General features: G+C 39.0%; 1 protein-coding gene across 2 annotated transcripts in view; it reads right to left on the bottom strand.

Moving 5' to 3' along the window:
- Window positions 1-268: 268 nt before the first annotated feature.
- Window positions 269-23,237, bottom strand: part of CYP27C1 (cytochrome P450 family 27 subfamily C member 1) — a 30,475-nt gene continuing 7,506 nt past the window's right edge. Inside the window, exons 2-9 of one of the 2 annotated variants that reach the window (XM_020805331.3) lie at window positions 15,259-15,446; window positions 13,721-13,920; window positions 12,361-12,570; window positions 9,284-9,447; window positions 5,838-6,004; window positions 4,943-5,021; window positions 2,924-3,127; window positions 269-2,199 (exon numbers count right to left, since the gene is read on the bottom strand). In XM_020805331.3, the coding sequence (XP_020660990.3) occupies window positions 2,083-2,199; window positions 2,924-3,127; window positions 4,943-5,021; window positions 5,838-6,004; window positions 9,284-9,447; window positions 12,361-12,570; window positions 13,721-13,920; window positions 15,259-15,446 (1,329 nt within the window). In that variant the 3' untranslated portion in view covers window positions 269-2,082. Of the gene's footprint in view, window positions 2,200-2,923; window positions 3,128-4,942; window positions 5,022-5,837; window positions 6,005-9,283; window positions 9,448-12,360; window positions 12,571-13,720; window positions 13,921-15,258; window positions 15,450-23,237 lie in introns of both variants that reach the window. The other variant, XM_020805322.3, reaches the window with a different exon arrangement.

Raw genomic sequence — 23,237 nt, forward strand, 5'->3', positions numbered from 1 at the left:
AAATTCTAGACAAGAGTGTCTATTGCAATAATATCAGACAAATATCAGGGTTGATATACAATTACTTTATTATGCCTAAGAGACAAATAGGGAATTTCTTCAAAGTAATTCAAATATTTTATCAATGATAAGAAATTATTAAAATGTTCTCTTAAATTTAGTTTATAAAATATGAAATATTAATTTATAAATGTATACTAGTAAAAATATTATAACAAATAAAAAGACATCTAATGCAACAGTCCAAAATGCAGGTCCATAAAAATTCAGACTATGAATCTCTGCTTTTCCTCCCTGTTTAAGTAAAGTGTTTACTACTTAAGCCTTAGGTACTGGTGGTGAACGAGTTTTTCTCTAGAACTTTTCCTCCTGGACTATAAGAAAAGATGCCAAAAGGGGTTCCTGAGAAAACTGAACATCGTCTTAAACTTTGGAAAATCAGTGCAAAGTGGAGATTAAAGTACTGACAGATTAAGTCATTTTAAAATCCTGAAATATCTAAGATAAGTGTTTCAGCATTAATTTATTTCATCTGCTATGCCCACAGCAAAACTGACCTTAAAATATGCATGTTCAAGCATTTTAGCAAAGCGTTTAGAGGAAAACATATGACAGCTTCAAAAGACATTGTTTTTTTAAAGATATTATCTTGCAAATGTCACTTGCTGCTTTGCAAATCTATAACAAATGTCACAAACCTAAACATCTCTAGTTGCCATTGGCTATATAAATCGCTTAAATAAGCAACTACAAAGTGCACATTCTTCAAACACATAAGCACCGTGTAATTTTCCTATCTGTCCCAGAGAGGGCAGTAGCCCCCACACACTAAAATCAGTTGTATATTACATTAAGCAGTAATTTCCATTTGCAAGATTAAAAAAAAAGAATGTCAAGCTATTACAGTAAAACCTTTATTTACAAAGAAAGCTGTCAACTGTAAAAAAATGCACAAATATAAAGATTTATTATTACATGAGTGAATGACTCAGTGATATGTAAACTTTATGTTCATTTTGTATGTGATTAAAGAAGCTTTTCAGGGGAGACCATTCAAATTTTTGAATGTAGATGGCTGTAGACTGCATTATTTGTCTCAAACTATTGCCCTACGGTACATTTTGATGGATTACTGTTAAATCATTTGAAAAGGAAGCAGTGTCAAAGTAAGGATTCCCAGAAGGACAATGAAGATAAGAAAGTAAAACTGCAAATTGGTGTACATCCTGCATCCCATAAAATAACATTTATCTTTCAGAGGAGTTTATAATTAGCGCATGATAACCGAAGCTGTCCTGAAGGTGTAATCTGTTTACCTACTTATCTGCTTGTTAGCCATGACACTTCTTATCACCTCAAATAGCCTAATGATGGGAAACGGGTTGGAAAGAGATGCCCCACAGATGTCCAGGATTCGCTAGAATTTAGCCATATTTTGTGATTGCTAAAATTAGTGCCTCAGTTCCTACTAGAGAAACTAGGACTTTACCAGGGTTGTCAACACTTTTGGAGATGCTTAATTTATAGAACTGTCATAAGCCAGAAGTAACTTGATGGCACATAATAACAGGAGACAAGTAGGAAAGGAATGCAGTTGTATGCTGGTCAGCATTCTGTTCAATATCTATACATGCAGAACTCCAGATGCAGAAGCTGATTTGTTGGCACAACTGTATCATGCAACCAACACCTCGCTTCTGCAGCTGGAGTTGAGCATATGTTAATACTGAACAGGATACCAGGCCAAAGTATATAAATTTCTCTCTTTGAAAAAAAAAATCTGCTTAGAGGGTAGGATATTGATTTGATGTATCTGTCTATTGCCTTTACTGTCTCTCCCAAAACTATATTTCTAGCAGAAAGAAGGAGAAAATAAAATAGAATAAAATAAAATGGGAAATGAATGATTTTAATATGTGTTTATGTAATGTTTTGTGTGGGTCAGTGAAATATATTTGAGGAGATGAATAAACTTCTAGGTAGGCATCAAAAGCTTGATTACAAAAAGACGTTACTGGCTTAGAGAATCTTCTCCATCTTTCAGTCAGAGGTCATGCTGGAAATTTCCTGAAGTTCCTTCTCTCATTTCCTGTCAGCAAATTTCACATTGATCGAGTCTGCAGGAGTCAGGAGTCCATGGGTTTTGGCACAAACTGATTTAGTTTTCGGAGAAATTTTTATTTCAAAATGTCGAAGCAGCTGGGAAAATGGAATAATATGACAATTACTTTTTCAAATGACTGTGAGAAATGTAACAGCCACACTGACCATTCCAGCAGCCAGTTTCAGTGGATGTGTTGAATGTAAGAGCTGTCCTGGATCAAAGTAAGAGGCCAAGCAGTCCACCATCATCCTGCTCGGTTGGCATCTGCAACCTCTAAAGCTACAAGTGTCCTAAGCCTCTGGAGATACTGGAAGAGCGTTTGGTTCCCTTTCCCCTCCTTTGGATTGAAACAAGGCCAAATGGAAATAGTAGAGTCTTCTTCATCAAAGTGTTAATTTCTCTCTTCAAGAAGTCTACAGTCTGGGCATCAAGCATGTCTAAGTTAACCCCCGCCAGAACCTCGTCAAGGATTGGTACAGCCCAGTGTGTTGGAGTCCCTTGTCATAGAGGTGGACAAAACGTATCACTGGCCATTTTTGCCAGCCTCAGCCACTCTGCTCCCCAGCCCCCAAATATTCCTAGCAATGAAAAGAAAAGAAAGAAAATATTTGTTGCTCAAACAATCCCACTGTGCTCTCTTGGGGACATCAGGCAATTTTGCCTTATTTTCATGGGCCTCCGGAACACAACAGCAAATGCCTAGGCTGACATCTTAACATGCAGCAATTCACCATTGAAATTTATGCTAATGGAGTTATGTCAGAGGGTGTAACTAACAGGATTCTGAAGAAATACAGTCTGTAATTATAATGTGCTTACCTGTATTAGTGCAAGGTGAATTTCAAGTTCAGCAATTCGCTTTCCTATACAACTCCGAATGCCATAACCAAATGGGATAGAACCAAAATTATCCACTCTGTCCATATTACTTTTCCTTAGCCAGCGATCTGGCATGAATTCATTTGCTGATGGGAAATTCTCTTCTTGGTATGAAGTAGCATAATGACATAGTGCCAGCTGGGTCTAATGAAACAAATATTGATCTGCACAGTCACATTAATAAACTACTTACAGTTTCCAAAACATCTGAACAGTTTCTGAACAGTTTCTACATTATTTCACAAAACATCAGACTACATTCAAGGGGAACACAATGCTGTTGTTCCAGAGGTTAAAGTGCATCAGTCAAGCTGTCAAATGTGAATCAAATACTAAACAGCAATTTATAGTAATGCTTTAATATTTAACCTTATAAAAAGTTGTGTTCTTCTGAGCCCTCTGTTTTAGACTCAAGAAAAAAATATGAGATTAAATCCAGTATCTTCTCACATTAAGAAAAAACAAAATGTTGCTGTTAATATTTTTGTCAGTTACATCATCATCAATAGCCTCTCCTCTTAGATGAATAACTATTTGGCATGTGTCTTCAAATGCACTTGGGGGGGGGGGGGAATGATTAGAAGTTTCCTAAACTGATTTATTTTTTAATCCAGAAGGGGTGACAGAGGGCAGCACAGTGTACATACAGCTGCTAAACCAGGCCTTGTGCTTTTTGCAATTGTCCAGGTTAATAACAAACTAGACTAGAGTGTTAAGGAAGTGTGTATGCATCAGAGAGAGGAGGGTGGTCTTTTTCTACACATTTTTTAAAGTCCTTACTGGCTCAGACCAAAACCATACAACGAAGTTTGCTGAGTAGACCCTGCCATTTTTGTTGCCGGGGGGAGGGGGAGAGCTGTGCAAAGGAAGCACATAAGATCTGAGGATACAGAATAGTGCAAGATGATGCCACAAAATTTCCATATTGCAAATGGTTTTGTACAGGTTCTGCAACAAAATATGACCCTAGAAGACTAAAATGCCCCGTCTTAATGCATGAGAAGTTACTTGCGCTAATTTTGGACAGAGACAAGATCAGTATTTGGAGGACAGGAAAGATCAGTATAACTTTAGAATGAGAGTCCAGGTGTCTGGTTCAGTTTAAAATTTAATCAGTGCAATTTACCTGACTAAGCTTGCAAAAAAGAAAAAAATACAGTGGACCCTCTACTTACGGAATTAATCCGTATTGGAATGGTGGCTGCAGGTTGAAAAGTCTGTAGGTCGAGTCTCTATTGACCTACAATGCATTGAAAACCAATTAATCCGTAACCGGCCATTTTTGTTCCATTTTTGTTCCATTTTGGTGTTTTTCTGGTCTGTAAGTCAATTCTCCGGCTGCAAGTCAAACCTAAATTTTGCGGCCAGAGAAGTCTGTAACTTGAAAAGTCTGTAAGTCGAGGGTCCACTGTACTAGTGTCCCAGTAGAGGTACATACACTAAATAGCCCTGTAACAATATCCTTTTATTATAAACCCATTATGCAACTGTGGCGTTCTCCCTTATTATGTTAAATAGTCATGCATTATTTATGTAGTAGGCTAATGTTGTTGAGAGGTGGAACCAAGAAAGGTAAAAAGGCAGAGCCTGAGAGTGAACAGTCAGTCAGAGTCAGAGTGGGAGAGAGTGTGGAGTCAGGAGAGATAGAGTGATATTTGGGAGATCTGAGGTGTGATTAGTCAGAAGAGTGAATAGTAACTGTAAGATCAAATATAAGATTGTTATTGTTGATTTAGAAACCTGAAGATATATATGAATTATTATCCAAACATCTGTAATCAATAAACCTGTTTTATTTAAAAGACAGTGAAGAATGGACCTTCATCTTTCTTTAGAAAAGTATGTTGATTTAGTAATCAACTGGTGGCAGCGTGTGAAGAGGAGTTTGGTTTGCCTTCAAGTGCTCTGTGGTACGAATGTAACCAGGGGTAACTAGGGGCAAATGCCACAACAACTTACCCCTTTAGGTATCAAATATCCTCCAATGACCATATCTTTCTGGGTTACTCTACCATTTCCGGGTAATACTGGAAATAACCTGCAAACAAGTGTCAGTTAGAGGGTTAATATGCGTAATAGTTCTGTGAAATGTTTTGGAGGTTCCCACAAGTACACGAATAAAGGTAATTTAATAAACATGGCACACTTGAATTTCATAGGCTTTTGATAATTAAAAAATGCAAAATCTAGCATTCTTTAAATAAGAACTCAAACCTGTAATGTTGTCTACATTACTGGAGGCAGCAGGTAGAAAAAACAAACATTTTAAAGAATATTGCCATATAAATATAGGAAATGGTGTCTCACAATGTTCTATCTCGGTATGTGTTACATTAAAGCCTGCATACATTACACAAACAATGAGGTTACTACTGGGACCTCCTGGCACAGTGATCTAAACTGCAAGAAAGACTCTGCTCATGACCTGAGTTCAATCCAAGCCCAAGTAACTGGCTCAAGGTTGACTCAGCGTTCCATCCTTCCCTGGTCGGTTATTTGAGTACCCAGCTTGCTGGGAGGTGGAGAGGCAATGTATAGCTTGCATAATTAAATTGTAAACTGCTGAGAGTAAGCTCAACAGGGCAGGATATAAGCCTCACATCTTGCTTTTGTAGATGGCACCAAATTATTTAGAATGAGCAAAAACCTGAACTGCAAAAAGTGTCTCTCTGAACCGGAAGGCTTCGTCCTTCTGTGTGGTACATAAACATTGGGAGGGTTATTTTCCAAAATCAAGAATGACTTCAAAAAAATGGGAAAGGGAAGATACAACTGTTGTCTTGTAGTTTAGATGGAGACACGTTGTAATAGGAGAGATTGGAAGCGTTTGGCAGTATCCTTTTTCTGTGCTTACCTTAACGTTTCTTTGAGAAGCGCTCTAATCAATGGCAAATTGGGGATATCATGTGCATCAGGTACTTTGTCCTTTCTCAGGTTACTGACTATCTCTTTATAGATAGAATGCTGCACTTCCGGGTGCTTTGCTAACAGATAGGTTGCCCAGGATAAAGTGAAAGATGTCTGAGAGAGGGGGAAAAGAAAGCATTAGTAGGAGGGGGGGAAAATTACTATTCACTATATAGCAGCATGTTTCACTTTTCAGAGAAAGGATTTATTACGCACCAAGACTAAATCAAGTTATTATTGTTAACACGGTCTAATATTTATCAAGCACTTTCACAAACAGCACAGAAATCTAATTGTTTAGCGTAGTGAGGTGCACTAGAGTAGGCCCACTGAATCAGTGGGGATTTGATGAGTAAACTCTGCTATAAGTGCCATTAATGTGAATGGGCCTACTGTAAGTTTCAACTTACTGTGCTAAGCAGCAGGATTTAAATTTACGTACGTTTACATCAAGGTATGTTTAAAATGTATGTTTAAAGTAACTCTCACAGTTTTCAAAGGAATCTAATGTTATTGAAAAGAATGCAGCCTAAATGCAAAAGATTAGTGTACTAATTATGTTATTTTTTCCAAGAGGCATAGTTAAACATTTCAGATATTTCTTTTTAGGCCATCGGTTGAAGAGAATAAGATCAACAATTCTGACAAGAAACAATGATGCATAACAAATAATTATGCTTATCGTGTGCACCACTGTAACATATTGCTTCTTTCTATAGATATGAATATGGATATGAAAATAATAAAGAATTTTAGGTTTGCATATGTGTGGGTGGGCAGGCAGGTGTCTGTGCATGCATGAGTGTGTATGGGGCAGGCGGGGGGTGCATGAATAAATGCATACGTTCCTGTTCCTTTGGCCCTAAAAATGTTGAAAATATCTGCTGTGGCCCTCACTGTCAAAAGTTTGGAGACTCCTGGTCTACAGGATACCCTTCTGTGTACATGACCATTCCCAAAGAGACACCGAGCTGAGGAAAATCTCAGGACCCGAGTCCTTTTTTCATCAGTTAACCACGTCTCCCTCAAACACAAAGCAATCATCAGGGTTTTGACAATTACTTTGGTTAACTGATGAGAAAAAGAAGCAAGAAGAACAGCAGCCAGCTTTTAAATTCGTTTTTGTATCTGGCTCCCAGATATCCTCTTGGAATCAAGGCAGAGAGAGAAAAATTTCCACAGAAATCACTAGGATTTCAGGTCATTTCTCTCTTTGCTTCTCATCAGATCTTGGCTCTGAGACACTCGCTTAGAGCCAGCCGGGCATTAACAACAACAGTAACGAAATATGACTGGTTGCTGCACCAATTGTCTCTTCCTTCTCCTGTGGTGACGGCATTTGCAGAAGTATTAAAAAGTACAGTCGCCTTCATTGTGGGATGGTTTTTCCCATCTTGGGCAGTGCAGTGGAGCAGTTGTCTTGTAGTGTTTGCACATAGGCCAGCCGTGTTAGGGCAATGTGGTTCTTGCCTTTAATCGATGGAAGAAGTCACCTTTTTTTACCAGAATATCTTTGATATATGTATAGAGGTCATTACATTGTAATACTCTTTCTCCCTACCTCATAAAATAAGGTAAAAAGCCAGACATCTGCCCCTTAATGCCCAATTTCATCTATTTTCAGTTTGTTCTACATTATTGTCTCTCTTGTTAACTCAGATCTGGAATGACTCTCTCTCTCTCTCAACGAGAGGCTAGGAGCTGTGCCTAACTATATAAGAAGCTTCTGTAATCTAAACAGCGTCCCTTCTCAAGTTCCCAGCTGCTTCTCATCCTCTTCAAAAGTGGCACTGTGTGAAAATATCTGAAATGCTTTGAAGCTCAGCAACAGCTGCCTGCCCTATTCTGTTCAAAGTCTTTCATAAAGCTTTTATGTGCCTACAGTTTTAGCACTGGAAGAGCAAGTCTTGTATACTTCATATATTGTGGGGTTCCTCTCACATAGCACAGACTGATCATTGTCAGCTAAAGAGGCAGGAGTAAATGAAGGCATTGCCAATTCAGGCTTAAAAGATGTTTATTGTGTCACTTATTTACATCACTGCTGGCATGTCCAGCTTTAAAGAACAATCAAAGCAATGACAATTGCTGGAAGAGAAATGGTCATATTGAGGATTCTACCTTAGTCACCCGTGACTGTCTAAAGGTAGATTCTGCTCTACAGAGCAAAAGAAATTTTGTGCTTAGAGAAACTGGGATCTCCTAGTTCAGATTCCACCCAATGCATAGTAACAGAGTTTCAGCAAGACATGCAAGACAAAGCTTGCTGACAAAGCCTGCTCCCAAAGTAGTCTTGAGTTGAAACCCTGAGCAAAGTGCATTTTAGGGAGTGACTACACTCACAAACGATGCAGGAGAAAAAGAAGCAAGGATTGGAATGGTCTGATTTGCATTATTTTCTGTTGACTATATGACCTGCAAGTTATGGTGAATCAACCTGGGTTTCCAGTCCCCCACATCTGTAGTCTTTTCCTCTGCTGCTGGGGCTTCTACTTTTTTGGAATTTTATGCATTTGCATTGGTTCGGACGTTGTGATCACTTGAGGGGTTTTGTAACATTTTGTCTGAAGTCATTCCAGTCGGCTACAGCACCATCAAGAGTGGCAGGGTCACAGGGAAACTGGAAAGTATTTGAATCCTCTGCTTCCCACACCTAGTGCCTGGGTCTGCTTGTTACCCTTTTTTCTTTTCTCTTTGCCTTTCACTTCCTGTTCCATTTCTTTCTTTCTAAAGCTTGTTGTCCTAGCACTAAGACAGCTGAGTTACTGAAGAGAGAGAAAAAGAGCAAGTTGACAAAGAGAGAGGAGGAAGTTTTCAATGAGCCTTGCTATGGTAGCTCTGCTCTGGCCATCCAGATTTGCAGGAGGTACAGTTAGAGCAGAAGTACCTTAACAAGATGGAAATCATGTTGGCTGAAAACTTCCTCCTCTCTCTCTCTCTGCTGATTCCTCACTCTCTCTTTTTTTTTTCTTTTTGATAACCTAGCTGTCCTAGCACTACGAAGGCAGTCAGGCAGGAAGGAAGGAAGGAAGGAAGGAAGGCAAGAGGGCAGGAAAGGAAACAGGGAAACAAGCAGACTCAGGCACTAGGTTTTGGGGAGCAGAAGATTCAAATGGTAAACAAATTGTAAACATTCAGTGCCAATTTCCTCCCCTCAATTCCTTTCTCCTCTGTGGTTGGCTGAAGCAAATTAATCTGGGGAAATCCAATTGTCTGGGTACAATTTCACAGCAAATCAATTCACGTTACCCATTATGTAGCTGCACCCTTAAATACACCCCTGATTTCTCCCAACCTGCTCCACGGGAATACAAAAAATTTAGCCGCATATCTATTTCCAAAAACACTGTTACTTCTTTCACCCATTAACAACAACAACAACAACACACTTACTGTATCAACCCCTGCCAAAAGCATTTCAGTCATATTGGCATAGATTTCTTCCACTGTGAGTTCTTCACTCTTAAGCAGAGTTGTGAGAAGTCCACCATCGACTACTTCTCCTCGGTCTAAATGGGACTTTATGTCATTTAATTTATTGTCGACATGAATTTGACCTGTAAGGGAGAGTAAAGGAATATTATAGTTGATCACTGGAATTTCTTTTCTCATGCTGTTATTTCTCTTCTCATGGGATGGCCAAAGTATTGGAGCCTCTGCTTCAGGATATATCCTTCCAGCGAGCACTCAGGGTTGATCTCCTTCAAAATGGATAGGTTTGTTCTCTTTGCAGTCCAGGGGACTCTCAAGAGCCTCCTCCAGCACCACAATTCAAAAGCTTCAGTTCTTCGGCGGTCTGCTTTCTTTATGGTCCAGTTCTCACTTCCATATATCACTACTGGAAAAACCATAGCTTTGACTATGCGGACCTCTGTTGGCAAGGTGATGTCTCTGCTTTTTAAGATGCTGTCTAGGTTTGTCATCACTTTCCTCCCAAGAAGCAGGTGTCTTTTAATTTCGTGGCTGCTGTCTCCATCTGCAGTGATCATGGAGCCCAAGAGGATAAAATATGTCACTACTTCCATATCTTCCCCTTCTATTTCCCAGGAGGTGATGGGACCAGTGGCCATAATCTTAGTTTTTTTGATGTTGAGCTTCAGACTGTTTTTTGCGCTCTCCTCTTTCACACTCATTAAGAGGTTCTTTAATTCCTCCTCACTTTCTGCCATCAGAGTGGTATCATCTGCATATCGGAGGTTGTTGATATTTCTTCCGGCAATCTTAATTCCGGTTTGGGATTCCTCCAGTCCAGCCTTCCGCATGATGTATTCTGCATATAAGTTAAATAGGCTGGGGGACAATATACAGCCTTGTCGTACTCCTTTCCCAATTTCGAACCAATCAATTGTTCCATATCCAGTTCTAATTCTTGCTTCCTGTCCCACGTATAGATTTCGCAGGAGATAGATAAGGTGGTCAGGCACTCCAGCGCATGTTAGCAATTTGTTCTCTGGTTCCTCTGCCCCTTTGAAATCCAGCTTCTGGGAGTTCTCGGTCCACATACTGCTGAAGCCTACCTTGGAGGATTTCCTCACTTAAAAATGCTTGAGGAACTTCCACTAGAATTTAGCTGCTAGAATTCAAGCAGGTTTATCTAGTGGTTCTTAACTTTAGGTCCCCAGACATTCTTGGACTCAAACTCCCAGAAGCCTCCACCACTAGGTGTGCTGGCCAGGATTTCTGAGAGTTCTAATCCAAGAACATCTGGGAACTCAAGGTTGGGAAGCACTGATCTAAATGGATCCATTAAGAATCTACATTCCTGAGCCCAATGTAATGTACAGTACCTTTAAAACCCTAAATGACTTGGGATCAAATATCTGAAGAATGAAGATGCAATTTGTAAATGATTAAATAAATAAACAATGAAAACATTAGCTGAATGACATATAGGAAGCCTCACATTCCTCATCTATGCTCTGAAACATAGTTTTGAAAACAGGTTATGGTCTGCCTTCCATGTTTTATCTCACTCTTGTCTTTTATACTGATCCCTCCTGCATTTAGTGTTCTCTCTTGCCATTTATCTGAATATAAATACTGGTTTGCAAAATTGGTCCAGACCATGACCTCAAATAATGACTGAGAGGTTAATGTTAACCGCTGTTGACCTAGAAGAGGAAATCTACGTACAGAAGGGAAGAGAAAGCATGCAAATAGATAACATGTTCCCATTCTTCCAAATCAAATTTTAATTGAACCAGAAGAATGGAGAAAATGAAATGTTACCTTCAATTTGGGGAGTGGGTGGAGGGGGAACAAAGCCACCATAGAGCATACTACAAGAATACTTTCAAGTATCCCAGAAGACAGATGCACACTATAGCCGATAAGGACTAATGAATTATTCTTAGGGTCTGGCTATACAATAGCTAGAAGCAAGCTAGCATGGCTGCTTTGGAATGGTCGGGCTTGATTAGAATGATCTAATCAAGTCCGACCATTTACACAGAAATGGTTTGAAAATAATTTTTAAAAATCTCTTTATCTTCTCTTAAAGGGCTGGTTGAGAAACTGCCTGCCATTGAATCCATGGGGGTGGCTTTGGCTGCAGTCAGTTTCTCGACCAGCCCTTTAAGAGAAGGCAAAGAAAAGAGTTTTTGTGTTTTTTAATAACTGATGCAGTACATCAGCAATCGTCTCTATACAGTCGGAAGAAAATAATTTCACTTCCCCTGCCTTCTGTTGAGCAAGGGAAGTAATTAATTTGCTAATATCCTGAAATGGCTTGCTTTGGGTCAGTTCCATCTTGGAACCAACCCAAATCAGAGCAATGCTACCCATGCCAGACGAGTGGAAGTGCCTCGGCAGGGGCCTGAAAATTACAGGTAGGAACGCTCCAAAGAGGGCTGGTGCGCTCTAGCAAAGACGTCATTAAGTCACCATCCAAGCAGCAGGCTGAACAGCTCATGTACTCAGCCTCTGATGATCTAGTTCTGGCTTGTTTCAGTAGCAAACAAACCTTTATATATGGAAGTTGCGTCAACACATACTTCTACAAGCTGGATTTGTATTATTTATTTTCAACAATATAGATTGCACAATGAGGAACAAATCTGAGTCTTTCCAAAGCATATCTGATTTCATTCCAGTTTTTCCCCCCTTCTTCTAGAAAACCTAATGTATACCAGGACTGGCTTTCTCTGGTTATTTCAAATTATAATCAATAATCATCTGCCATCAAGTCACTTATGACCATATGGCAACCCTTTTCAGGGTTTTCCAGGTAGAGAAGACGCAGACGTGGTTTTCCCTTCCCTTCTTCTGGGGGCGTCCTGGAACTGCATAGCTTGCCCACAGGCTGGCTCTTCTCCCAGTGGGACCTGAAACTCCTGAACTTTGGCTCTACAGTCAGATACTTCAACCACTGAGATATCCAGCCAGCTATTTCATATTATAGTTATTGATTAAAAAGAAAAAAATGCCATCAAATAATTGCAGGTGTACCAGAATTATATTCAAAGACTTACTAAATTTAAACAGTCCATCCCATGATTTACAGAATTCTTTCCAAGGTTTTGGAATAATTGGGCGAAGCCATTTGGGAATAGCTCCTGCGTACATCGTAGTTTTGAAACTGCTGAACATTAACTCCAGTGCTTCAATGTATTCCACTGTACTCTGAGGGATATGGCTTTCCAGGCACCCCAAGCGGCACTCATAAAGAACAGTTGCCACACCTGAGAACAAAGAGAGTTTGTTACTTCCTTCCCAACACAATTTATACTGCAATGTTATACAGTGGTGCCTTGACTTACGAACGCCCTGACATACGAATGTTTTGAGTTACAAACATATCCGGATGCTAAATATTGCTTAGAGTTACGAACCCTGTCTTGACTTCCTGCCCTTTTTTTGACCTAAGTTCATCTTAGGTCAAAAGAAGAAAAAAGAAAAAAAATTATCCCCCTAGTGGTAGAGTACAGATTAACTGGCTTTGCATTAGTTCCTATGGGAACTAATGCTTCGACTTAAGAACCGTGCCTTGGCATAAGGACAAAAAACAGCTGGGACGGATTTATCAGTTTTCAATGCATTCCTATGGGAAATGGTGCTTTGACTTAAGAACGTTTTGACTTACAGCCACCGTTCCAATACGGGTTAAGTTCTTAAATCAAGGCACCGCTGTATATGTTTACTCCAAAGTAAAGCTAAACAAGTTCAATGATATTTGCTCGTAAGAAGTACGTATCAGACTAACCAGCTGAAGCGGTAAGGAAAAAAAATAGCAGTTTCCACACGGACGTCACATTTCTATGGAGGTTTACCTCTGTGCCCTATAAACTCAACAGGCATATCACTGGATTGCTAATTTGTTAAATAGATCACACGGGTGGGTAGTGTGGAATAGAAGGTGCTTATCAGTGAGTTTTCAAGGGGTTCCCTGGAGGGTGCTAGCCCATTCAGCATCCTGGCACCACAGATCCTGAGATTTCATTCCTGGGATGGGGAATGCACAGGGGTCCGGCCCTAAGGTCATGAGGCTTGGGTGGGTAGCAGCCTGGGAAGATCAGTTGGGGTTTGCTGGCTGAAAACAGCACAGACTTGGGATTTGGCTGTTTCAGGGCAGAAGTGGAGGTCAGGTGGCCCTACTGACTCCTGACCCAGGTTCCACATTTCTAAGGTCTCTCTGCGGGAGGCGGGAGGTCATGGTTATTGCATAAAGTTGTGGTCCAAGTTTAAACCCATCATCTGTGTCTCATCTCATTATTCTGGGCTTGATGGGCAATGTTCTGCCTGTTCATTTGAATTACAATTGACAATAATAAGTGGGCCATCCATGTGGTTTCAATTTCCATTGCTTTTTAAGAAATTGATTATTAGTCTCACCTTCCATTGAATACTTGAAAAAAAGGCTGTTAACATTTGTCACAGTTTCCCCATCTTCTTCTTGATTTCTCAGAATGTAGATTCTCTTAATTAAATCAGCAACAACTTCAGAAACTCCTTCAGAGAAAATGGCGACATCTTTGGGTTTCACCATTTTTTGCCTTAGGACACGCCTCATTTTTAGCCATTGTTCCCCTTCTCTGGAAGAAGTAACAGTAAAGATTATCTAAAGAAAAAATTATATTAAGAAATTATATATATATTATGAAAAGAGAACAAGTCAAAGTTTCATTCTCCTGTTGCTGGAGGGTGAACATTCATGTAATATTTGTACATATAGATTGAACAAAAGGCCAATACTGTATTGCCCCACTTTCTGTAAATTACATAAGTAAATTGTATTAATTCAATTGCATATAATCACATACAATACATCCATTGTTTTGTGTTGTACTTGTTATTTTGCCAGAGTGAGCATACCCTTGATGGAAACAAGGGTGTGACTACTGAGCAGGAAAAATTCAAATAAATCTGCTGCAAAGTCATGCCCAGGCATTTGGGTTTCCCCAGTTTAATTTGCTTCAGCCAACCACACAGAAGTTAGTAAAGAGAGGGGATGAAATTAGTACTGAGCAGACCTCTTTTTTTGCAGCTTGTTAACCATTTGAATCCTCTCCTCCCTAAACTTAGTGCCTGGGTCTGTTTGTTACTGTTTTCAATAAGCTTTGTTTCTAGCTTCTTAAGATACCGTAGTTCTGATCTGAATATCCAGATTTGTTGGAGGCACAATGACAGCAGAGCTACCTTAGCATATATAGGTCTTCTCTGGAGGGCTCAGAGGTTTTACTTCCCTTTAGTACAGCAACTTGCAATATAGAAACACAATTCATGTATGCAAAAATTTAAAAACCCAATCTATTCTGACATGAATGCACAATCAGAAAATTTCATCTGTTTTGACTTTCATTCAGATCAGAGAAAAGTAATTTGACTAGAGCTCATTACTGCCCTCATTAAAAGCTGGTTTTTTTTCCTATTGGCCACCATTTTATTAATTATTAAATATGTGCTTCCTCCTAGTTTGTTATGCAGTTTGGAACGTTCATCATGAAATAACAAGAAATAGGAGTTGTTACATTTATTTATTAACAGACCTTCAGTGTTCCTAACTGCAAGACGACTGATGTACAAATCTCAATAAAAGAATCCATGATTAAAAAACACAAATGGAAATTACACAATAGAGATTTTTATTTTCATAAAGCACTTAGCTGCTATAATTTTTCCCCTGTAAAGGCAGGGGGTGCCTGTGACTCATAAAGCAATTGGCTTTCTTTTGAATAAGATATTGCATCAGTAATTATTCTGAATGTTCCACAATGGCATTTGCCATACTATGCAGTCATTATATAAGTACGTGCTTCAGAAAAATACATTATTGAAAACCAGTTTTACATGCTTTTTCAGGCTCGTCTAAGTGAATCACAAGGAAAATTGCTTTGTTTGACAATACAAACTGAAAATACCACTGGACTCACGCAGATATAAGTCCTGTAGCTCTCCCTCGTAAATTCCTGTATTCTTGCCAGGAATCCATGTCAGCTCGTTGTGGTGAAGGTCCTTCTTCCCGGAGAACCTGAGCCACCATGTCTCGATCTGCAATGGATACAACTAGTTTGGGACCAAAATGCGACTTGAAAATTTTCCCGTATTCTTGAACATGCTTCTGCTATGAACAAAAAGTAAAAAAAATAATGTTTCCATGCAACAGTGTATTCTAATCTGTATTGAATATAGTAATATACATTTAAAACTAATGTACTAAGTTAGTGCTGCCTAACCCCAAACAACAGCAAATCAAATCTAACAAGATGTTGGTATATGAAGTTACCAACATCTTGATGTTTAAAGATCAGTTAAGTTTCTTATTCTAACAACCATATATACTAGAGTTAAAGCATCTCAGATGCAAAAAATAAAAAATAAAAAAACCCTCTGGCAATTTCTCACAGACGTACAGTATACTGTACATATTTAAAATAGCATATACAAAAGAAAAAAGACAAAGACAAAAAATGGAAGTAGATAGGTTACAGTTGTGGAATTATTAAATACATGTTAAATTATCTGTTTTTAACAAACTATCTGTTAAAGCATCTCTTTTAGCACCTGTAAAATACACATTCATACAGAGATAAAGGAGTAAGACCTTCCGACAGTTTACTACAACAAGAGCACACAGAATCCAAGCATGCAATTTCCAAGAAGCAAAACATCAATAATTTGGAATTGTGGGGGGAGGACTTTTACTAGATATCTGAAAAAAGGGACAATGCCATTGCAGAGTTCAAGAAGTTGGCTGGGAGGAAGATGCAAGTGCTTAGGTCCGAGTTTAAGCTGGCTTAATGGACAACTCTCACAGACAGGGCCTAATAATATAGCTGAGCATCTCAAGCAGGCCCAGGCTACTTCACAGTGAGTGAAGGAACTTCAGCAACATCATTACCGCAGTTCATTCATGCCTTCTGTTCTGCCCACTTTTCAAACCCTGCCTGTGTATTTCAAACTGAACTGAAGCTGTTTAAGGAAAGAAATAGGCAAATTTGAACTGGAATAGTGTGCACATTTTTGAAAGATTAGAATGACTGACATGTTACAGGGCAATCCTACTGCAAAGCTGGAGTTGTCCTTGACTGCCAGGCTCCTATCAACATGGGGAGGGTGAGGAACAGCATTCACCGCTCTTTTCCTTTTTCTTTCCTTTTTCTTCCTCATGTACTGTGTGTGCTTTTGAAGCAGACTGATACTCTGCTTTTTGCAGACATTTTAAAAGGTTCTTTAGGGCTTCTGGAATGCCAGAAAACCCAAATTTGGGGTGAGGGGAGAATGGGGAACCCAAAAAATGATTTTTCCTTTTTGTGTAAAATGACAAGTACATATATAAAAAAATTACCAAAAAGAAAAGAGGTAGGCCCCAAAAGAATCAAAACAAATGAAATACGAAATTTTTTCACTGTGTACATCCCTAGCTAATTCTTGACTGATTTCGTAAAAGAGTATGCATTATGTCGAAGAGTGTTTTGATACCATTCTCTGAGGTTCTGCATACTCGTTAGTTCTATTCATTCATTAGGAATCCAAGTGGGGGGTTGTGAGAATAGGGAAGGAGGTTTATCTCTTTTCTCAGCAGTTCCCAGTTTTCTGCTGTACGTGGAGGCAATCTTCAGAAAAGAAGTATCTGTATTCATGAATGTTGCCTTTCTTTGTTTTTTTTGTTTGCTTGCTTGTTTTTATTTTAACTATAACATAAACATAAAATACATAAACCAAAAATACAAATTAGCTGTGCCTTTCTGATTGGTTCCCAATCATGTGGAGAGCAGTCCCAAATAAGGAAACCTGTCTCCTCCATAGGGCTTCTAGGTCACTTTTTTCCTGCTCATGTGATTACCCATCAGATTCTTAAGTACTGAATAGTTTCATTTCTCCCAAAAGCTGTGTTACTCATTACTCCGTTTCTCATATTCAAGTTCTCCAAGTGCAGGATAATTATTTTCTCATCAATAGCAAGTATTCTGTTAAATAGCTACACCGGCATAATGGAAATGATCTCATTAGCAACAGCAGATTCTCAGTTAGCTAATTAAAGGCATTCAAATGTGCTTAATCCAGGGCACATGTGATTTGTACACAATGAGACAAAGTCACACATACCATGAAAGCAACCGCATATTGGCTCATATATTCTAGTCTTGGAATCATTTATACAGTGAACGGTAATCTGAGGGAGCCAGTTTACAGTGTATTGGTGTCAGTATTAGACCTGAAATGGGAAGGCTGAAGTTCAAATCCCTGCTCAACCACAAAGTTTTCCTGGTATGTTTAAATCAATAAGTACTTCTCAGCTGAACCTGCCATACAGCGCTGTTTTCAGGATTAAATGGGGAGAGGGAAATTATGTAAAGCAGCCACCACATAGCTAGTTTATATGAATAAATAATGACACTTTGCCACACTCCTGGCAATATTCTCATGAGATTGCTGTTACTTTTTGTGAACATTTTTTTCTGCTCATCTACAGATCCATGAGAATCTGGCTTCAGGGCAGTGCAAATCAGGGGAGGTGCTGGCTGGCTAGCTAGACAAGTGAAATGACAATCCTGCCCATCACTTCTGCATCCCAAGAACTGACAGGTTCAAGCACAGCATCAACAATCATACTGCTGTGTTACTTCTAGGTATATATCCCAAGTACTAATGGAATATCATGAGCTTTAGCATTGATGCAGCAGCAGCTGCAGCAAAATTCTGAAGCCCAATTTTTAGGCAATCCATACACTGACCAGATTGATAATATAATATTTAGATATTAAAGCAATGGAGTTGGGTTTTTTTAAAAAAAAAGTGTAACAAACCATTTCAGTGGTTGTTCTGGGTTTTTCGGGCTCTTTGGCCATGTTCTGAAGGTTGTTCTTCCTAACGTTTCACCAGTCTCTGTGGCTGGCATCTTCAGAGGACAGCACTCTGTCTCTGTGGCCGGCATCTTCAGAAGACACAGTGCTGTCTTCTGAAGATGCTGGCCACAGAGACTGGCGAAATGTTAGGAACAACCTTCAGAACATGGCCAAAGAGCCCGAAAAACCCACAACAAGCATTAGATCCCAGCCGTGAAAGCCTTTGCGAATACATTAAACCATTTCAGCTTCACCTACAAAATTGATTTAATAACTTGACATAAATGTTGATTCCACTAATAAACCTTATGCTCTAAAAGGGAGAATGCAATCATTTTCTAAGTTACTAGTGCATTTACTTTCTAGGAACATGTTTTGCAATATTGTTTGGCAAACATAACGACACACACATCATCCGGAAAACAGAAGACAAACTGTTTGAGGCATAGACTTTGTTTACATTTGTGTTGGTAAAGCATTTACTTAAGTATCCAGGATTTATTTAGAGTTCCGGGGTAGCATTTTGCATCCCATTTCTACATGACATCAAGACTAAGTGGTCTATTTGAAATTTTGTACAAAAAGAGCTTGACTTTTGCTCTAGTAATTAAAACTGTATTTTCAAATATTTATTTTCCTGTTTTGTATCATGTATTCATTTTCTCTGTTTTTCTGCTTAGCTCTACAGAGAAACACATGGCATGGCTACAATGTTCAAAATTCAATATGTTTCCCTTTAACCAATGTAGTCCTAGACATAGATGTTATGGCGTGACTCAATGCTGGAGTCAGATTACTGACAAACAGAACCTCCATTGTAAAGCTGCTCAGCTCCCTCCCCCTTTCACATATGGTGTGTGATGCATGGAACATTCTGTACATTAAACTACATCATGATGTGATCATCTAGAGAGTTTCAGATTAGTTTTCTTTTCTAATAACTGTGATCTTAACAGAGTTGTATGAGTAACAGGAGTTGTATAAGACTTGAAAAACAAAAATAGAATACCATAGACTGAGTCATGCTTACTCACGACCACTTTCTGCAGGTTTCCAATGAACTGTTAAAGTATGTTTACTCTCAGATATAGGCACGGCAGAACAGTATATCTTATTAAATTAAATCAGTTGCTTTTTAGCATGATAGAGCCACCACATTGCACAACCACTTTTTTTGTTTACATTTTCAATTTATCTATCAATTCTGTGGAGAGACTAACATGGATTGCAGTGGGTATGAAACTTGGTAGAGAAACCAGGGATTTTTTTATTATTGTTTCTGGATTAAATAACAGGGAGTATAAGAGGGTATATTATGCTGGAAAACCTATGTCAGTCTGGTTTCTGACTGTACAAAGTGAACATAAGAACCATATTGGATCAACCTATCTAACCCAGTGTCTCTTTTTTTACACAGTAGCCAATTAAGTTTCTCCATGAGCCCACCAAGAGAACATGAAGGCAGCATTCTTCCCCGCTGTTCTGCCTTGGCAGCTAGTAATCAGTGGCACACCTTTTCTGGTTGCGGAACTAACATATAGCGTTCATGACTCATTCTGAGACTTTGTCTGTGAATCTGAGACTTTTTCTGTGCTTGGGGAAATTAGATTCTTCTATACTTGGTGACATTCTTAATATTTATCCTGAACATGTAACTTAGAATGTCATAACAACAGGCCTGTCTCAAGTATGTCTGAAGGAGTTCCTTATATACACCAGAGGGCATATTGAATTTCATGTCTTACACTAGACCAGAAACTGGACATCTGGGCAGAAGGAATATACAGGTAGTTGCAAGACAGGCCAGTCGTTAATGATGAATAACAGATTTATGTCATGCATGGTCTTAAGAGTAGGGAATAGTTCAGATAATCTGCCTAATTTATTCAAATTGTTTGATTCTCCACCCCCTATGATCAATTTCTGTTCTGAAAGATACCTTGATATAATTTTGATTCCTTATATAAGTCATAGTGACTTAAGTTAGCTTTAGTTCCCATAGGAAAACACACAACCAGAAATGGAGATCAAAGGATCAGAAACTCCAGACTTGCAGCCCTGGAAGTAAGACCTTTGTGATATTCTAATCAAGGCATGCAAAACATTGGGTGGGCTATAGCCCATAAGGAAAACAATTGACACCTGAAAGATTCAAAGGATTCACCTGGATCTGTGTCTGAGATCCATGTCTTTTGAATTCAAACCTTGGAATCTTTGAAGTGTAGGAACAAAAACTTCAGGAAAAACTAAAGATGGGTCTCTGAGAAGATAGCTAGGTTGGATTAGGTTGGGAGAGACAACAACTCCAATGAACAACAAAAAATAATGCAAAACAACATCCATGGGCAAGAGGACATGTTTTAGTCCTTAGCTGGGAAAGGGTGAATAATCGTGCCCTCCAAGAAAGGTTTTAAAAAAGGAACTTGTAAGTAGTGAAACCATAATGAGACTGGGGAGAAAGAGATGATTTCCGTCCTCATGACAGAATAGTTTTCTTGTTTTGCTAGTGTGCTGTTATCTTACTTGACGTTCATTGCCAGTAATGTTTTGCCAGTGATTTAAGTTCATTTTCCTGTTTGTATAACATTACCCATTTCTCCAAAAGCTTGCCATTTGCTTTTATAATTGTTTATCATAACCTTGCACCCATTCACCATCTGGCTTTACCAGGTGCAATTTCCATTTTGTTTTGACTTTTCTTTTAATAAAGCTTTTAAAGTGGCTTTCTGGTCTTGAGACTGTTTCTAATAGGAAATCTGGTTAACAAATCCCATAGCCTTGTCAAAACAATGACCACTGACGGCCTAGTTTGCCTCTGAGGCATGCTAAGAACTCTTTGCATTTTTGATCTTTCTGGGGGGATAGGACAGCTTCTACTTAGATAAGCAATAACCCTTTCTCTAGAGCTTCACTGGTTTTAAGTTCATACTCCAGGATGCTTTTTAAGGGATCTCCTGCCTTGGAAGAATAAGCGCAGGTCCTTGGCAATTCCACTGGGAAAAGGTTCAGAGAGAAATCCGCACAACAGTTCCATCCAACATTGCTAGCTGATTTACAGAAGCACTAGCTAGTTATTTTACAGAAGCACTAGCTAACTTCAGGAATATGGAGAAGAAACAGACCCTTGATCGTAGACACTCTTTTCCACACATTAGTTTCTCTTTAACATTGTGGAGCTTTCAGGTAATAAAATAGCAGAAATCACCCAACACAAGCATATGAGATCCATGGCAGACAGCAGATAATACACTCTTTTCACAGTGTTTGTTCAGCTATCTTGGCTCAATATGGTGCCTAATGAAAACAGGAAGCGGTACTGTACAGATAGTCTGTGATTGTGTCTTTTCTAATGTTATTCATTTCTCCTTGCTTCAATGTCATGTTGATTACAAAATACATTTCAGATAAATGCTGCTCTTCTTATCAAATTTGCTGGATAAATTTCAGATGTCATTTCCCTATGCAAAGGTAGACAGAAGCTTGGATTCAAGCATCCCACGGTGCAAGGCTGTTAGCGTATGGGTGTTATTTTCTTCCTTTTTCTCCCCACTTTTACCCTACTGTCTGAATCTCATAAACACTTGCTCAAAAAAGGCTTATGAAGAGGAGGGCTGATAGATGAGAAAGAAAAATGAGTTCTCTCATTCAGCAGGAGGAAACAATTTTCACTCTTACAGTGGGATATTTAAATTTAAGCCCAGTTCTTTAAACCATTTTGCCTATTTCATGGAAGATTCCATCATAAATTTTCTGTGGATAATTAAAGCTGGCTAGAAAAGTTTGGGAGGGTTGGTTAAGGGCCTGTCTTATGGAGCTCCTCTAGCCTCTGAGCTTTGATGGTGAAGGTAGTGTGGCATCTTCTAATAATCCCATTCTGGAGGGCCCTAATTTGAAGGACCAAATCCAATTACCCACCTTGGACCAGGAAACTGAGGATGTGGTATGTACTTAGAAACACAAGTTTTGGGGGAACCTGCTTGGAATGGTTAAAGGGGTTACAAGTAACATTTTAAAGGAACATACAGTATAGCTACTGATAACTTTGAAAAACTAGTGCTATTGCTGGAAGACAGTTCCTAGAGCCGACCTACGGTTCAGAATCAGAAGGTGTTCTGTCTCTGAAATGAGGGAATAACATCCCACCTTGGACTATGAATTGTCAATGCTGTACCCAGAGGTGTAACTCTGATTCTTCGAGTGATCATCTGTGAATTCACACTAATGGGTTTAGTCTGCGCTTGCACAGAGGTCTCCGAAATTTTCTAAAGCTTCTATGCTACGCAGACTAAACCCATTAGTGTGCATTCACAGAGACCACAAAGAAGCAACAAAAACTTCCTTTGCAGTTGAGCCTTCTAGAAAATAAAGGTAGAAAGATTTCTATTCACAGGTAATTCCAAGTAAATAAGCTGAACTGAATCCAATCAGAGGATACTTCCCATAAGGTAGTTCATCCTCTCTCTGTGCCCACAGATACAGTGGTAAGTGTTCCGATCACAGCAGAAGGTAGTAAGTGAATGGCCCTAGAAATCTTCTGCAATCGTTGAAAGTAATTTAACTAAACTGAGGAACAGCCTCTTTCCTGGAACTAGGGGAACAGGGGGAAATGGGGGATTGCAACAGCTATTTATGTTTCAAGTATCAGTAGTCCATGAGAAAGTTGAGATGTACAACACTGGGACTCAGTGTTATCTTCAAGCGAGTATCATCTAGAAAACTTTTTTCTTCAGTTTTTGTTTGCACTCTTCATATGATCTGGAGGTAGGTTTCCTCAGTACTTTAAACAATGATAGTCCAGGTTCAAGCAACATTATCCAGGATGTAGGAAAAAACTAGATTTGAATGCTAATATATACCTATTCACATTCATTCATATATTATCTCCTACCATTTAGCTTCAGAGAATGATCTCTTTCGGTTCAAGCATTGTGTGTGAGAGAAATGTTTCTTCTCTCTGCTTTCTACAGACCATGCATAACTTCATACAACCTCACGATGTCTCCCTTTACTCACCTTTTATTCTAGGCTACACAGCCTTATATATTGCAATATTTATTTATTTA

The sequence above is a fragment of the Pogona vitticeps genome, chromosome 1 (assembly GCF_051106095.1).
Source record: "Pogona vitticeps strain Pit_001003342236 chromosome 1, PviZW2.1, whole genome shotgun sequence".
Lineage (NCBI taxonomy): Eukaryota > Metazoa > Chordata > Lepidosauria > Squamata > Agamidae > Pogona > Pogona vitticeps.